General features: G+C 42.0%; 1 protein-coding gene across 1 annotated transcript in view; it reads left to right on the top strand.

The window, feature by feature from the left end:
- Positions 1 to 510: 510 nt before the first annotated feature.
- Positions 511 to 19,462, top strand: part of LOC126416605 (autophagy-related protein 16-1-like) — a 135,476-nt gene continuing 116,524 nt past the window's right edge. Inside the window, exon 1 of the mRNA XM_050084359.1 lies at positions 511 to 627. Within this exon, the coding sequence (XP_049940316.1) occupies positions 537 to 627 (91 nt within the window). The 5' untranslated portion in view covers positions 511 to 536. The remainder of the gene's footprint in view (positions 628 to 19,462) is intronic.

The following is a 19,462-nucleotide window of genomic DNA, read 5'->3' on the forward strand; positions in this document are numbered from 1 at the left end:
AACCACCGCTGCCAGCAGTCAAATGCAGTGGCTACATTCCTACCAAGTCTTCCTGCAAAATCGCAGAAGTAACATGCAGCTCCTCGTAGCCCTATTACACGATCTTGTTTAGACTCAGTGAGGTGTTGATAATGGTGCCTTCTCGGCTAACATCAACTCACCATGTCCTGTCTGGAAGGTAACTAACGCGCAAGGCCATTGCAGCGTGTATTTAAAGCTAACTTAATTTTCGTCCTCATAGTGGCTCTACTAGCGCTACTCTTATGCGACTGGCGTGAAAACTGAATAGACGTCTTATTTTAAGTAGAAACACGAATACCAACTTTCTTTTATGTCGCACAATTCCTTCTTGGTGTTGCGATTTATTTCCGTCAGTGTGTTTTCTTTCAGCATCTAGAATAAAAATGTTTACAAAAACAGTACGTTCTTTGCCTTTAGAATGACCCTCATATATGTGATTTTGTAAAACAGAGATGGTGACAATGAGTTACGTTTTTATATTTCAGCACACCCTCACCGGGCACTCGGGCAAGGTGATGGCTGCGAAGTTCCTGGGCGAGCCCACCAAGGTGGTCACGGGCAGCCACGACCGGACGCTCAAGATCTGGGACCTGCGCAGCAAGGCCTGTGAGTACCATGTTATTACGACTGCTGCGCGTCTTATCGCGACGGGCGCAAAACTTTTCTCTTCCCACTGGCAGGCGAAAGCTGGCCGCCAGCTGATTAGTTGTCGTGTCCGCGCCGCCTGTGAAATGTTTCCCCGGCACCGGAAGAACGTGAAAATTCCTGGGAAGGGCTTTTTCCTGCAGATATTTACCAGCACCTGTTTGGCGGAGCTCTGTTCGTTAAGCAGCTCGTAAAGTTCCAGGGCCTAGGAATCTTCCTCCCATTAGACCTGGACGACATTCGGGTCGTAAATTCTGCGTGAGATGATGAAAACTTCGTTAGCAGCTTTGGTAACCAGTCTTTTTTATTTTTGTTTCGAATATTTGTGAGCAACAAATCCTTCCTCCCATTATTAAGTTGGTGATAAAAGGGATTTTCAGATGATTGCGTTCTGATAAGTGGAAACAACAACTGCCTGATTGTTTGTGAGATGTCAGTACAGAAGACCGTAGAGGAAAAGGCGAGAAAAAGCCTTGGCAGCGAGGAGATTCAGCGCTCGTTTCAAAATATCCATCCAGGATGCCACCGTCGTAAAATATTTCTTACTTCAGATAGTTCGTGAGCTATGTCGTTTGCTGCTGTTGGATAAAAATAAAATCAACAGTCGGCTCGTTGTAGGAGTCGGTAAAGTTATTTTTAAGAATCTGTTTTTACATGTAAATGCACAGCCACACACAATGCTTCGTATTCCGTTGAAAACCAGAATCTTTAGCTGCATGGACGGGAGCGGCATCGTCAGTCTTTAATTACATCATTGTGCCAATTAGGAACGGTATTTGCCAAAGACGGTAGATAATTAGAAACGAAGCACAATCTCGGATTCGACAAGGATGAAGCAAAAAATTGCCCGTGTCTTTTTCAAAGCAGCCCTCCCTGCCTTACCCCCGTGGTGTATCTGTGCTTGACGTCAATAAAAAATTAAGTCTGAGTCCCCCTTCAATACAGCACATGCACCTCGCAAATCAAAGTTAAGGATTTAATGAAAATAATCGGATGAATTGGATGGCCGTAGTTGATTCCGGGTCACTGTTTCCGAAGTTCACTTGTGTTGTCAGGTTTTGTAACTGTTTGCAACCCGAATACTAACAAATCAAATACAACATTATTTTGTAAACAGTTGATAGATCTCCATAGTCACCGTTGCCAATCTACAATTCGTTCGCATTCACAAAAATTAAAAGTCTCGTAGGTCTGCGTGCTCCAGCACACCACAAGCTCACTGTCAAGTGACACCAGACGTCTATACGAAAGTATTTAAAGGCACCCCTCTACCCAACAGTTTAAAGTATGTGTTGTTACAAAGAATGAAGAGGACAAGTTTACTAAAGGATGGTCTTTTTTTCATTTACATTAAAGTTAGCTCAAAAGAGTTTTTCAATTGATACATTTAATTTATGTGAACGTATATACCCTCAAACCTGTCTGCCTACTTAGCAAAATATAGTAAGTGAAGATTTTATGTCCCGGGTTCGATTCCCGGCGGGGTCAGGGATTTTCTCTGCCTCGTGATGACTGGGTGTTGTGTGATGTCCTTAAGTTAGTTAGGTTTAAGTAGTTCCAAGTTCTAGGGGACTGATGACCATAGCTGTTAAGTCCCATAGTGCTCAGAGCCATTTGAACCATTTGAAGATTTTATGAAATTAGGGCACTGAGAACTCATCTTCAAGGAATTGCTAATTGATTTTGCGGGTTTATCACCATTTCCAAAGCTATGGAGGATTTAATATTCTGATTTATATTTTAGATATGGTAATTCAGATGATACGTTAGGATTGCAATTGTATATGTGTAAATCACGGTATTTTGTCCTGCAGCATATGGCGAATAAATGTTAGCTCCCAAATATTCATTTAATTACATGCGGATGTTACCCAATCGATTCCTTTCGTCATATGTGATACAACTTTGACGTTAGCCAAATGGATCGGTTCCCAGTGAGACGTATTACGCTGCTCGTGATTTAAGTCACTATCGATCCTCAGTTTATGGTAGCAAAATACAGTGTCTTCCGAAGTTATTCGGTCACATTAATACAGGAGGTAGAGAACATCAAAATAAATGTGTTTCGATGAGGAACATGTAGCCTCTGAGGTCAACTTGTAATGTTAGGGCACATATTCTTTGTGGTGCTGACTTTAAGTTCTTGTGCATGCATCACTGGTTGGAAATGCATAGTGACATTCAAATGTCCACAGTTCGCGTGTTTGGGCACATGTGAATCAACGAAGTACTCGACCTCGTGCACATCAACAGCGATTCGGTGTTAATTTATGGACGGGCATTCTCGGTGATTTGTTGATTGGACCATTCAGTTCCTCCATTCCGCCTCAACGGACGGTAATATCGCACCTTCGTAGAACGTGTATTGTCAGAACTGCCGGGGGATGTATCTCTGAGTGTTAAGCCAAGAAGGTACTTCCAGCACGATGGAGCGCCAGTCAATTTTAGCATTGCTTTGAGGGATCATCTGAGAGCTACCTTCGTGAATCGATTGATCGGCTGAGGTGTCCTTGTGGTCTGGCCACCCGGGTCGCTTGACTTCAGGTATCTGGATTTCTTCCTCTAGGGGCATATGGAACAGCTGGTGTACGAAACCATCGTGGAAACAGAGGAAGACCTCGTCGCTGTCGCCCCTTGTGCTATTGCGGACATGCCAGGTATCTTCTAATGGACACGACAGCAATAGACCGACGATGTAGTGCTTGCATGTAGGCCAGTGGTCTCGCATTCGAGCAGTTCCTGTGAGTGGCACTGCTGAAAAGAGCATGCTAATGTGCCTTCTGTGTACATTGTCCGTAGCGTCAGAAATTGCCGTCGGGGACCACATGTGCCATAATTAAATATATTTGTTTTGATTTTCCCTACCTCTTGTATTAATTGGAGCGAATAGTTTCGGAACATCTGAATAGGATAATGAATTAAACTGGTTTCAACATTCGAAATATGGATTTCTTTCGGGAATCCTAAAATACAATTTCGGAAGGATTTCATTGTTTCGATGGAATCAGCAACCAATCAGTAATATTGCACTGTTGTGTCACGTATAAAAATGGAAATTGCGTGACATAAATTTTTCATTAGGTTCAGAGAGTTTGTTGTCAGATGTCGCCGTCGACTTCGCTTCAACAATCTATTATGAAAATTTGTCACACTCCACGTAAGCGATTTGGAGTAACTAGGGAAAAACCAAAAATGGAATGACAACACGGGGGATTTCAATCCCCCTCCTTCCAAATGCGAATGCTGTGTTACCTAACTCGGAAGGCATCTGAGCACGAAAGAGAGTGATTCCAGCGGATGTCAGTTTCAGTTACATTCTACCTGCCACAACTCAGTTGTACAGTGGAAGTAAGGTGAAGCAGTCTTAAGTGTTGCTGACCATAGTCCCACTGAAAGTGGTATACGTGTGCCTTCGTCCAACGTTTGAAATTACTTAGCTTGCCAGTGCAGCGGAGCCTAGGATTTAGCGTGCACTCCGAACCACGTTGTCCAACAAAAATCACCTTTTATACTGAGGTTTGAACCCGGACCTTCGGATTTGTAAATTGACTCTTACACACTTTGTCATCCAATTTATCTCCAAGACTAGCTATACGCCCAAATTTTGCAACGGATGTTCAGGAAAGGCCTTTGCATACCGTTACATTTTAGGATTCCATATATTAGTCGCTAAAAACGGAACACTTATTGGATCTCTCTCTCAATAAACTCGCTTTTCCTAAACAATAAGTCAAATATAAATCAAACGTTTCGAAAAAAGCAAAGTATTTTCATTAAGCTTTTAATGCGCAAGCAAAATCAGTAAATCCGTACGGCTGTACCAAATAAATACAATGTGAGTTTGTGTTCGTGAAGATAAGACCGCGTCGCTTAATTCTGTCACACGTCACTAGAAAAATAAAAATAGCGCCATCTGTCGGTTCTTCGGTTTACCACAAAACTAATCTGTTGTTCATTTGGTGTACTACGAAACTAACAGCGCCATCTATTAGTTCCTTGGTGTACTACGCTGTCACTAACGTAAACATCCGAACTACTAAGCTTAGCAGATTCGTAAAACTTTTAATTACCATTTTTTTCTGGATCGATTTCGATGAAATTTGGCCGATATGCCGCTCCAAGTTACACTCAAATTACCTGTGAAAACATCATGAAAATTCGTCCATTTTGGAGAGTAGCTTGTTCAGACAAATAGACAGACATGACGGTCTTACAGTTTTGTTATTAATTAGAACAGGTAGTATTCGTGACAATCAAAGTGGTCTACTCCTGATGCAATGCAACATAAAAGGACAGACCTCCCGTCTTATTGTCTGATAGGTTCAAACTCTTTCTTCTTTAAGACTGAGTACATCCCATAATCAGTCAAGAGCACATTATAGTCGAGCAAAAATACAAGATTATTATTTGTCCCACCTCTTTATTCCACTATTCCGTCCAAACTGAATATTTTAAATTTTGATGCGGAACAGATATCATAAATGATAGTTGCTCGTCAGTATGTTGATCACTGTGATTGATATTACTAAGGCAGAGCGCTGTGCTGCTGCCGGAATAACTTTAAAGACAAATTGACATTGCAGGTGTAATAGAAAATTTTCTGCAAATTAAGTAGCCTTGAGAATATATCGGCACTTCTCTCTTGCTTGTATTAAGTGGGTCGTAATCAGTAGTTCGGTAAATTTTAAACTATTTTCGACGTGGTATTTTTCTTTTTGCCGAGATCCTTCGTATTTCGCCAATTAAATCCATTTCATCACCATTCGTATAATCACTTTCATTTTTCTCTGCATCTCACCTGTGGCTGTTATGTTTGCATTTGACGAGGACAGAGATTCCCTTGATCGCAATGTTGTATGTGAAATGTAGATTTATGGTGCGATCTTGCCATTCAGTATTCGTTCCACAGATGTTTAATCCTACTATCTCCAAGAGACATTAGTCTAAATTCCACTCTCATACTAATTTTTAGTTGTAATACTAGAATTCATAAAATGGAGAACTTTAGATTACCTTGCAACATCCGTATATCCCGATGGGTTAAATCGCTTTATCCAAACAAAGGACAATTGGTTTCGAATTACAGCGGATGCCGGATGGGCTCAAAAAAATCAATCACCACGATCTAAACAATCAAATTTCCTCTTAAATGTTGACGGTGATACCGTAATTTTGCTATAATAACTGAGACTCCAAATGTACGACCACGAGAATTCAAACGCATTGCGTCATAATAAAGCTTACCTTCGCAAAACTATTAAAATATCCTCCTTCCGAAGCACAACTGAAATAGTATTGCAAATGAAATGATAATTCAACGTCAGAATGATGCATGCTAAACCACAACGAAATCAGTTCAGAAATAAAAACATTATCTCTCTCTCTCTGTTCCACTAGTACTAGTTAGCAATGTTCACTAGCAGCTGGAATAGCAATAACGTCGTGCTAGGTTCTAAGACTCTCCCTGGAGTCGTGCTGGGGTCGTAAGATCTCACTGCGCTGCCGTCCGTCCGTACGCTCAGCGTGATCTGAGGGTAGTCTGAGGATAATCTGAGGTGGAACTTCGTGGGCGGGTGGGTGAGTATGTGGATGTGTTTGTCTGTGTGGTTCTTGCAGAAGTGTTGCCAATGAGTGGCTGGACTTCCTGGTTTTTATGTGATAGGGCAGTTTGCTCTTTATTGACCCTTAAGAAGGGCTGCGGGGTTCATGGAGACCTGAAGCCCTCTTGGGGTGGGTGCTGACTTTCTTAGATTGTTTTCGGTGGGGTACCTCGATAATGGCCTGAGGTACCCGAACGCGATGCCATCTTTCTGGAACGACTGAGCGCATGTAGTCCAAATGGCGAGATGCAGGTCGAGGAGTGTCGATTTTGTTTATCTGTTCCCGTGTGGATACTTCGATGGGTTCTCGGAGAGTCTCGATGGAGAGTTCATGATGTAAATCTGTACCCACCTGGAGACTCTTACGATCATCCTCAAATCCTCGTTTTGCAAGGTATGAGTAAGCCTGAGGGCTGATTTGTAGATGGTACCCAAAGAGGAGCAACCATATAGGATGGTTCGTATGAGGAGTCGAAATTCTCGAATGTGGCGGCTTATAAAGACGCATCGACCAATCACAGTTGCAGGCAGTGAAGTGATGCGAATTGGGCGTCCTCTGTTGACCTCTGTAGCTGCACGTGGGCGGCATGTTGCGAATCCTCTTTATCTGCGGTTCGCACCGGCTGGTTAAAATGTTTCTTCTGAGGAGTAAAAAGGGGAGCGCGACGCGTCATCTTCGGTCGACGAAGACACTGTCAGTACCGCAAATTAAATGTATAATGAGTTAATCCTGGTATATGAGCCTACTGTAGTAAGTTAAAGATTAGGCAAATGTGACCAAAGTGGTTGAACACTACTGTCTAAATGAACGGCGGAATGATAGGCTCAGTACCCAGATCGATGAAACCCTCTAACTTGTGGACTGAAAACTGATATTTGATCAACAGTAGGTGCTTTAGCTAATGGTGTTACTCATGTTGGACGCTTCACTATTTATATGAACAGCATGGGAAAGCTTGGAGATCGAAGGAGCGTACCGAAAACGCTTTCCGCCCAACGCGGAAAGCAAAGAATGCCATTCGGACCAGCCTTTTGGGGTCGCCCTCCTTGAGATGGCCATGATATGTTTTCCCGTGTTGTAACGGTTGGCGATACTATGATAGCTTATTCCAACACAGAGTCAAAGCAGCAATTAATAAGTAATAAAATGAAACACTTGCAGCCGTCGTTTTGATATTATGTATTATGTTGCAACAGTTTCGGTGAATCAAAACACCATGTTCAGGCTTTTAGTGACGCTGAAGGGATGTACTGCAATCGTACACATGATCCTATCAGTGGCCAACATCTGTGAACTAGCTGTAGAATAGTGTAATAGCGATGTTGTTCTGTAACTAACATCATCACGTAAGTGAACGGCCTAAGTCCCATAAACCATCAATCAAAGGATGAACACATAAAAACATTCAATGCAGTGGAACCGTTCAACTTCACCAAAACCAAAAATATGTAAGCATTCAGTGGTGTCGAGAAACGATGGGCCCAGTTTTTTGGGACAAAGCTGGCGTTCTTTTGATTGATCTCGCGATACGTGGTTGCAGATGATATGTACTGCGAAATGCTCACCGAATCGAGACGTACCATCCAAAATCGACGACGCGAGGAACTGTCGTCCAGAGTAGTCCTCCTCCACGACATCACTGATCCACACACCGCTGCCCGTACCAGGGATAAGACGCAGCATTTCCGTTGTGTACTTCTCAACCAGCTACACTATGGTTCCGACCTTTCACCCACCGACTGTTACTTCTAGCCCTTGGAACAGTGACTTTGTGGACAACAATTTGAAATTGACAACAAAGTCAAAGTCATTCTTGTCATCTGGTTCAATTCGCTGCCGAAGACCTCTGCGGATTGTTTGAAGAAACTAGTAATAGTTAACGAAAAGTGGTTGGAAGTAAATGGAGATTCCTCGTAAAAGTCAAGTAGGTTCGAAGTAAACTAAAATTGCCAATAAAAGCTTTTTCTAACTATTATGTTTATTTTTACTTTTCGAATATGCTTCGTACAAAATCGGAAAACAAATAGAAAGAAACTGCCAGAACAGTTACTGACAAACAAATAAATTTAGAATACCTTTTATTTTAGTACTTAAGGACTTAAGTATGTACTTGAACCGTTGAGTTAATGGACAAGAAGGTTAATTTTGTAACTGGTACAAACTACATCAGACAGTTAAGTGATTCGGTTTGATTACAGTTTTACGAGTTTTTCATTAACCCAACCACACTCCAGTTGTAATATGCAATAATTACAGAACAATATAGCATGTAGTAATGACATCTCGATAATGACAGACGCTAGCTACGGTACTTTATTAGATCACCACAACGGTGTTAGTGCTGCGCAAGCACCACACTCGCTGGGACTGCCGACTGCGTGCTAATGGGTCTCGCAAATTGTCGAGTTTTATTACCGTTGCATCGAGCGATGAACGTCTTCAGCAGTCCACCGGCCTTCCGCGTACTTCTCTGTGGCTCCGCGCACGCGATGTACGGTAATTCTGCCAGGTAATCGTGCCAGATAGCAATGGTTCGCTGCTGCCACGAACATGACGTACGTTGCGAGTGCAACTGAATGAGGAATATGTAATACCAGCGCGTCTAGCAGCCGGTGGCGGGCGCCACGTGTCACCAGTCTGTTTCCAGTCCAAACCAACGACGGATGAGAGCCGGAATGGGTATCTCTCGAGCAAATGAATGTTAATGTGTGACATGTTTCGATAACACTCTCTCTATTCTTCCAGTTCTCACAAGGGAAACTCCCCATCGCAGCTCCTCAGATTTAGTGGTGGGATGGGCCAGTCGATAGCCCGTCAAGCATGAAAACAGGAAGAAGGTGTACTTAACTGTGGGAAAAAATGGAAACAGTGAATGGTCCAAGCTAAACAAGTGCGATATTGAGCATTAATTAATAACCGTTGTGGTTCAGTGGTCACGGTGTTGGACTGAGAAGTGGACGACCCTTGTTCAAAAGTGACTCGTGTCATGTATTTTTATTTTTTATTTTTTTTTTCACAGTATTATGTACTGTCCGTCCGCTCATTGATTTGTTTGTTCTCTTTCTATAGTCTTGGCAGTTGTCATACCTTACATAGGTTATAGAATATGAGTCATATGGTAAGAAAAGGTTACTCTCGCAAGTACACGTGATGAACAGTGAGGGCAGGCGAGATACCACACATACGTCCCACAGAAATGAAAACAACAAATAAACGGGTGTGAACAATGTTACAACACAGTCAAAAATTCCTAAAATGAACGCAACTCCAAAAACGTTAAAAACGTACGAGGGTGAGTCAAATAAAAATCGTAAATTTGTAAAAACAAATCAAAATTTCGCGCCGTTATCCTGTAAGTTGGTAGGCGTGCCACAAGCAGCGTGCAGAATGGCCTGTAGGTGGCAGCATAGTGCAGATGCACACATACCGTCGCAGTATCAGTATATCGATGGCCGTCCCACTTGCGACTTGCACCAGGAAAGAACAGCGTTCTGTTATTCGGTTTTTGCGTTGTGAAGGTGTGAAACCTATTGAAATTCATCGACGAATGAAGGTTCAGTACGGTGATGCATGTTTGTCACAGCAGCAAGTCTACGAATGGAGCAGGGAGTTCGCAAATGGTGTGACTTCAGTGTAAGATGCTCCTCGTCCAGGTCAGGCACAACGAGTTGTGACTCCACAGAACATTGGAGCAATTGAAGCCATAGCGAAGGAAGACGAACGAGTGACACTGAATGACATTGCAGCATATTTACAGATTATTCATGGGTCAGCACACGACAATGAGCATGATGTGCTCCAGTCTCACAAAGTGTCTGCAAGATGGGTGCCACGGCAGCTGTCTCCTGAAATGGGAGAACGACGTGCTGATGCTTGTGAAGAACTTCTTCAGCGCTTTGAACGAGAAGGTGATGGCTTCCTTGCAAGAATCGTTACTGGGGACGAAACCTGGGTTAACTTCCACCAACTGGAAACGAAGAGAGCGAGCAAGGAATTGCGCCATTCCTCATCACCAAAACCAAAGAAGTGTCGAACAGAGCCATCAGCAGGGAAGGTTACGCTGACTCTCTTTTGGGACGAAAGAGGCGTCATTTTGGAGCATTACATTTCCAGAGGGACCACTGCCACCAGTGCATCATACACAGATCTCCTAAAAAAATCATCTGCGGCCTGGAATCAAATCAAAGCGACGTGGATTGCTGTCAGCAGGTATCCTTTTGCAACATGACAATGCAAGGCCCCACACTGCCCGTACAACAATTGCAACAATCACAGACCTGCATTTTGAGTGTCTTCCTCATCTACCATACTCATCAGACCTTGCCCCAAGTGATTTCCTTATCTTTGGAACACTCAAAGGCGCAATGGGAGGAAAGAAGTTCCGTTCTGATGAAGAGGTACGCCACGCGGTGCACGAGTGGTTGCACGGACTACCAAAAGAATTTTTTTCTAAAGGAATTTATGCACTTTGTAAGCGCTGGAGAACTTGCATTGAGCGTGGGGGAGATTATGTTGAAAAGTGATACAGTTTTGTACCACTTCTGCACAATAAATAATATTAAAAAAAAATTTAAGGTTTTCATTTGACTCACCCTCGTATGTTTTGACACAGCACAGAGAAACTGTGTGACTGTGAAACTACTACGTTCATTTGTTGCAGCTTATGGCTTATGTGACAAACTGTTATGTTGTCATCATTATCTTGAGAGTGATCACATTCACATTCATACGAACACCTAAATCGGGAAAGGAGGCATATCGCACTCACTTAACAGGTGTGGAAAGTAGGTGCGTCGGTAAGAGATTCCTATGAGGTGACATACTTACTGTAACTAATGCCGTGTATGATACACCAGACATGTCTTCCGGAAAAGGATTCGGTTGACTTGCCTTGTGTCGTTTGTGGTTCCCATTCGAGACCCATTTCCTTTCGGCTGCTAATAGAGTAGTTGTGCAGAATGAACTGAGATTATAGGCCCCTTCCTTACCAAATGGACGTTACGCCATGACACAGGCAGAAATTTGCATACAGTAAACAGCGAGGGAAAAAAATATGGCACGAGCGAGGTTTGAACACGGTTCTCCTACTAGGAAGTCCAACAGCTTGACCTCTTAACCACTACGGCTTTGCTCTCTCGGTCTCCTATATACTGAACTTCTTGTTCTTGGACCGTTCGCTGTTTCTGTTTTGCTTTTTACACAGTTCAGTACGCCTTCTTGCTATTTTCATGCTTATTTAGAGAATATCTGCTATGCATTTTGCTTTGGTCATTAAACAACTTCATTATCATTTATTGTTTTTTAATACTGTTACTACACTAACTGATCAATAGTATCCGAATCCGTCTACGACATGCGAAATTGAGCGCTAGATGTCGTGAGAAGCGACGGGGAATATTGTTTTGTCAATGGAGAAGCAGTAACAACTGATTTGCTCGGTGGGGAGAGGTCAGTGACTAGTCATTGTCTCTCGCCTGAGTAATAAATCCACGAGGAACATTTCAGTCCTTCTGAAGCGGCCCAAGTCGACCTCTGGAAATGTGATTGTGAACTGGAAAAGGGAAGCAACCACCGCAGCTGAACAAAGACCAGGCAGAACTCAGAACTCATGTACTGCCGGACAGGGAACGTCGGTCATTGCCGAGGATGGTTGTACAAAATCGCGTGAAACCAGCGGAAGGAATAAATCGCGAGTCCGAAAGTACTACCAACAGCCCAGTTAGCACAATGACTGTGCGCAGTGAGTTAAAAACAACGGGATGAAGAGACTGAGCAGCCACGCCTTTCTAAAGACAGTGGTGAGCGACACTTGAGGTGCTGTGAACCGCGACGCTACTGGACAGTAGATAACCGCGAACGAATGATTTCGAGTAATGGATCGCTCTATACCCCGTGGCAATCCAGTGGAGCGGTTTGGGTTTGCTGAATACCTGGAGAACGTTACCTGCCATGAAGTGTAGTGCAAACAGGAGGACGTGGTGTTAAGGGCGCGGATTTTTATGTGATTAGAGTGTGATCTCCTTATTGAGCTTAAGCAAACGCTAAATTCAGAAGGATATGAACACATTTCGTAGCATGATGTACTGATTGCATTGAGGAATAGTTCGGGAAAGGTGGTCTATAATGCATCCTGTCGTAATGCAGCATTTGTGAGACACTGGTTTATGGGGAGTAACATTCTTCATATTTTCACTGCGCAAAGATTGTTCCATAAAATTTCGAGCGTGCAGCCGCATACATTCGAGTTCTTCTAATACATAAATCAAAAAAAGTTTTGCATCACCTCGGTTCCGGAACCTGTACAGAAAATTGGAATAGAGATCAACATAAACATCATTTCCGCCCCTTTTATTTCTCATGAAAACCACACATTGCATGTTGTACCACCTTACAGCGAGATCTTCAGAGGTGGTGGTCCAGATAGCTGTACACACCGGTACCTCTAATACATCCTCTGCATTGATACGTGCCTGTATTCGTCGTGGCTTGCTATCCACGAGTTCATCAAGGCACTGTTGGTCAGATTGTCCCACTCCTCAACGGCGATTCGGCGTAGATCCCACAGTGTCGTTGCTGGGTCTTGTCATCCATAAACAGCCCTTTTCAATCTATCCCAGTCATCTTCGATACGGTTCATGTCTGGAGAACATGCTGGCCACTCTAGTCGAGCGATGTCGTTATCCTGAAGGTAGTAATTCACAAATTGCGCGCGATGGAGGCGCGAATTGACGTCCATGAAGACGAATGCCTCGCCAATATGCTGCCGATATGGTTGCACTATCGGTCGGAGGATGGCAGTCACGTATCGTAAAGCCATTTCGGCGCCATCAATGATCACCAGCGGCGTACGTCGGCTTCACGTAATGTCACCCCCAAACAGCAGGGAACCTCCAGCTTGCTGTACCCACTGGACAGTGTGTCTAAGGCGTTCAGCCTAACCGCGTTGCCTCCAACACGTTTCCGACGACGATGTCTGGCTGAAGGCATATACAACACTCATCGGTAAAGAGAACGTTATGCCAATCCTGATCGGTCCATATGGCATGTTGATAGGCCCGTCTGTACCGCGCTGCATGGTGTCGTGGTTGCAAAGATGGACCTCGCTATGGACGTCGGGAGTGAAGTTACGCAGCATGCAGCGTATTGCGCACAGTTTGAGTCGTAACACGACGTCCTGTGGCTGCACGGAAAGCATTATTCAAATTGGTAGCGTTGCTGCCAGTGTTCCTCCGAGCCATAATCCTTAGGTAGCAGTCAACAACTGCAATAGTAGCTCTTGGGCTACCTGAGCGAGGCATATCATCGACAGTTCCTGTCTCTCTGTATCTCCTCCGTGTCTGAACAACATCGCTTTGGTTCACTCGAGACGCCTGGTCACTTCACTTTTTGAGAGCCCTTCGTGGCACAAAGTGACGACTCGGACTTGATCGAACCGCGTAACTGACCATCTAGGCTTGGTTGAACTGCAGACAACAGGAGCCGTGTACCTCCTTCCTGGTCGAATGACTGGAACTGATCGGCTGGCCTACCCCCTCCGTCTAATAGGCGCTGCTCGTACATGGTTTTTTACTTCTTTGGGCGGATTTAGTGACATCTGCGAACAGTCAAAGGAACTTTGTCTGTTACATAATATCCACAGTCAACATCTACTTTCAGGAGTTCTGGAAACAAGGATGATGCAAAACTTTTTATAATGTGCGCATGCGGCTGAATACCGTCCAGCCATATTCAGGCTCAGCCGAGGCGACTGAAGATGGATGGACGGTATTCAGCCAAAATATTAGAAGAAGATTAAGTCGAAGTCATGTGCCTGCACTCCCGAAATTTTATGGAACATTCCTGAAGTGGACTGGGCCGTCAAGAGTCCCGACAGGAACCCAGTGGAAGGCGTTTGGGACGCCGACTTCGCCTCTGGGCCCAGAGTACAACATCAGTACCTTCTCTGGTTTCGGCTGTTTGAGAAGAGTGGGCTGTCATTCCCCCTCAGACATTGAGACACTTCATTAGAAATGTCTCCGGCCGAGCTCGGGCAGTCATAAAGGCGAAGGGCGACGCCCCACGTTAGTATCCACTGATAGGGTACATCTGATAACACAGCGTATATTCAGATTTTATGTAATACTGACTGTTGGTGATAATTTCAGTCTCACCGTCCATTACTGGCAGAACACAATTTTAGCTCCGCGTGTAAATGGAAGCCACCCCTCCTGACAAACGACTTTCAGTACCGGAACAAAACGACAAGGGCGATACGGTATACACAGCTGTCACGGGTACTCATTTGAGACCAGGAAGTCCGTCCTGCAAAAAGGGCTAGCACTGTTATCTTGGTTACTGATTTTCGTGTTCCGTATAATGTTAACGCATTTCACTCCCTGCACATCTCTGCGCTTTGCGCCGCCTATGATTAAAAAGACGCGATTCAGAAGGGTCGATATAACTTTGTGGAACAACCTGTAGGGGCTCCTTACGATGTGACTAGATAGTGTGTGGGGATGCGCCTGCTTATTCATCAGTTTGCCAGCAGACTATAACGGACTCTGTGTAATGACAACAATAAAACGTAAATCATCGAGCCAAACTTCTCGTACATGGCTTTCCACTTTTAATGCGCTACTTCGCTGTAATGTGTTTATTCTAAGTTTTATAGCCGGCCGGTTGAAACGTCCCCTTTGAACAATTATACAGGACTGTGCTTAACCTGACACACAATATTTTTAGCGCAACGCAATCTGACTTTCAAAATTCCCTACTAAAGAATGGCCCTGACAAACATTAAACTATACCTTTCACAAATCACTTACCTCACAAAAATCTTCGCTGCTCAAGCTACTGCAATACAGCGAGCGCCACTACTGCCAGCTAAATAAAAGATTCAAACTACTGAAGGCACTAACTACTGATAGGGGTAGTTAGCAAATGAAAGATATTAATAGAGAGCAAACAATGTATTTACCTTAATATCATCACAAGTCATAATATATATATCAGTTCATGACAAATTACAAACCTCCGCCATCTCTCTCCCCACATCCACCACTGCTGGCGGCTCACCTCCAACTGCGCAACGCTACGCGCTGTTCACAGCCAGCTGCCTAACACTACAATGGCGAGTATTACAACAATGCAAAGCAGCCACAGACTGCACATAGCACAGCCAGTGATTTTCATATTGAGCGCTACGTAACGTTGCCAATAAGAAAACATAAACAGCCTACTTACATAGAGAAAACATAAACAGCCTACTTACATAGAGAAAACATAAACAGCCTACTTACATAGAGAAAACATAAACAGCCTACTTACATAGAGAAAACATAAACAGCCTACTTACATAGCCCCCATGCTCCCCACAAAAATTTTACAAATTTTTTTTTTGGGCAGTGGCCAATAATGATTTGATAAAATTTTTCATAATTACAATAACAAAGAAATCAAATGCACACACTTATTGATATTATGTTGGTCAAAAGCTCAAATTTTCTCACAGTCCATAAAGACAGTCCTAATCGTACATAACAGGAGAATAGCAGTGTTTTTCTCAAAGTCTGAGCAGTAAAAGAAAATGCACACAGAAGTAGTGGATTTCCATGCAGTCTTGAAGAAGTAGTGTTGTCCTTCCAACGGAAAGACAGTGCTGACTCTCGACATGCAGACAAGTATTGGTCCACAACAGAGCAAACCCACAGCAGAGTCAGTCGAAGTTTTGATGAATATTGGTAGGTAGGTCATCACAGAGCAGACCCACTGTAGTCCTGGTAGAGATTACGGTATTGGTGGGCCATCAAAGATGTAGACCCACTGTAGTCCTTGTAGAGACGGCCAGCAGCCATCTGTTGCAAATGTGCAGGTGCACAATCACCATCGAAGAGTCTTGCAGAGAATATAGCAAGTCCATAAACCACCACTTGTGCACTCACAACGTTTTTGGAATTGTCCTTAGAACCAGCAATGCTGTTATCCAGTCCCTTGCTGAATTATTAACACACGTGCAAACACTATCAGTCCCTACTTCTCACATATTGTCCATGTACTATGACCAACAGAAACGTGTGCAGTGAAATGTTACTTAATTTGAAGAACTGGTAACAATTACAATTTTATAACATGAGAATACAATAACAAAGGTACACAATACATCATTAAAAACATAACAATATAGATAACATTTGTAGTAATAGGGGCTTTACAAAAGAATAGAAATAGACATATACGTCAGTGTTACAAAAATAGTGACATAAGTACATACATAAAATAATGAGAATAGTTTTCGAAACATTAATTTCACACATGAACATTGAAACAGAACAGAATTGTAAACAACTTTACAAAGAAAATAACATATTATTAATGCAACTTATATTTGAGGATAACAGTATTCCTCCTCATAGTGAATATAGCTTAGTATTAGAAGAGAAAAAAAATTCTATGAAACAGTACACAGAGACAGGAAGAAAACAAATACTCAAGGGTACACAAACACATAGTGGGATAACACCAATAGGAAAGGACAGGGTTCGTTTTCAGTGTAACATTTGGTACTGCAGTCCAACCCAAAACTTCATATATCTTTCCTCTTATTTCATCCTTTGTTTCCACCAAAAAAAATTCTAACTAAGCATGCTTTCTGTGTTTATATGTTCACACATTTCCTACCTCATTTTTATTTTCCATTATCTTACCTCATCATTTATTTCCAAGAAAATCCTACCTAAACCTGTTTTCTCAATGCATTTCTTCCAATTCATCGCAACTCATTCTCTTAGAGGCTACCCCCTCTTAAGCTAACTTAAATCTACTGAGCTCAGATGCTAAACTAAGGAACGAGGCAATGCAGCAGCACAAAGCAATTAACACAAGCAGCAATGACAAAAAATACAGATTGGCAAAGCTAGCAGCAGCAAATGTAATAACTTATATCAAAACATGACATAGCTCAAGCAGAAAAAATAGTACACTAAAGATAACAATGCAGATAAGGGAAATGTATAATCACATCTTAATGTCTATGTAATTAAAGTGGTGCACCACAAGAAGTTATTCTACCAAAAAGTTACCAATTACTTGAAAAGAAAATTATGAATGCAGTTACTAGTTCCTTCTTATTGTTCTTTCCTTTCCAAGTGCTCCTTTTTTAAAGAATGTGGATCATAAAATAATTATTTAATAGATCTGTTGACAGAAAGTGTTCACATTAGCAAATGCATTTTATTTTATAAAAGCAATGCTGCAACACAGCTGAAAAACAGGTATCAAATGAAATAAGCAATTACGCAAACCAAAGCATAAAAATATCATTCAATAGTCATGTGACATTTCATAAGTTAGTAGAAATTCTCTCAACTCTCGTAGAAAGACGCTTGTCATTATAATGGCCTCCCCTTTTTTTTTTTTTTTTTTTTTTTTTTACCTGTGCCGCTGAAAAGGGCTCGCAATAATGGCTTTTTCTCCAGGCGTCTGACACAGCTGGGTGCCCGCGACGCATTACGTGCAGGTGGTCACTTAACTTTCGTACGGAAATATTTACGACAGCAGTTTCTGCTACCGTTGCAGTCTCATTTAAAAATATTTCACAGGTCAAGAATTAGCGTTGCAAATCTGTAGAAACAAAATCCTATAAATATAAGTGTCCAAAAAAAAATATTCGTCAGCATTGTGACACAGTCACACATTTCATAACTCTTAAAGTACGTTTCTTGGTTTCCAACATCCTTTTCATAAATCAGAGTCCCTAAACACTACTCATTATTCCTTACCTCATTATACATATACATATTCGTCGACACTTCTTCAATATTTCATCGTGAGAAATACGTAGCATAATAAACATTCCTCAACAACATAATACACATCGTCGTCGTAATAATAACATCATAACACCTCAGTCAAATCTCAAAATCGTCGTAACTTCCTCCAATAATTTCTGAGCCTAAAAAAATTCTCTGCTCATTTCAATAGTGTCATCTACCTCAAACGTACTTTAAAATCATGCTCCCTTATGAAATACGTCATTCAAAGCTCTCATAGTATCACAATGATTCCGAAAAATATGAGCGTTTCTCAAAGTACAGACAAAATACAGTTTCATAAGTGTGAAGTTACCCAACTGTGTATTGCGTAAACATGTGTCACTGATGTAGTAAAAAGAATGTTTGTTTCTCTGTCAAATAATCAGATAGCTGTGTAATTCTGTGTTAGAGAAATATGGTACCGATGTGTAAAGTTGTATAAGCAAATACCATATTAGCTAGGGTTCCTTGTGGTTGCCACACACATGGTACACAAAGTAAGCGTGTACCCCCCTGAGGATAAATGTAATTATACCCTCAGGTGTTACAAATTACAGCAATGGAATGAAATGTATCACGGAAAACTTTCTTTGTAATTAAAAAATCTTTGAAAATAAGTGTTTTAAGTATAAGATTAATCACTCAAATGCGTGTCCTGTAGCGCTAAATGCGCGTCTTGCTGTAAGATAATTCTGTGGAAGTGTCGTAGTTATCGTCCTCTGTAAGCAAAGTTCTGCTAAAGTCAATGTACTTACCTCATGATACACAAAAGTGAAATGCTTTGCGTATAGATATCTTAGTTATTACGCTTATTGCCGTGATGAGGAAAGTACTGTACAGTAACGTATTGTTGTGCTACAGAAAAGGCTGTCTCCTTGTAGCTATACCATAAAAGTTACTACTAAAACATGTTTTACTTTCCAGAATAATACAGAAAAACTGTGCAGATATAAAACAGAAACACCGCAAAATCAACATTGTACATTGTCACTCATTAGTAGCGTCGTGATAAAAATCGTGTAGCTATCACATAAACTAACCACTGTGTCGTCTGGTATCTCACAGAAAGTACTTTAAACCCAGAATGTATTTTCAAGTAAACCAAAATGTTGCATTAAAATCTCATTAGCAGTACCAGTATGTGTCCTAAGTATGTAACCCTGATAGTCGTTACGTAATCGTGCAACTAACAAGCAAGAATGTACAAATACAATACTGTGTCGTCTGTTCACTATAACAATGCATTCGTAATTTCTGTTTTAAAAATGTTCCCTAGGTTCTAGACTGGATATTTAACTTCAAACATTGTTGCATGTTAACAGTTTCTTAAGTCTGACAAAGCATACTAAAAATGTGAAGTGAAAAGTTATGTGACAAAGACAAAGTTAAAAAGCAGATTATCTTTC

The sequence above is a fragment of the Schistocerca serialis genome, chromosome 8 (assembly GCF_023864345.2).
Source record: "Schistocerca serialis cubense isolate TAMUIC-IGC-003099 chromosome 8, iqSchSeri2.2, whole genome shotgun sequence".
Classification (NCBI taxonomy): Eukaryota; Metazoa; Arthropoda; class Insecta; order Orthoptera; family Acrididae; genus Schistocerca; species Schistocerca serialis.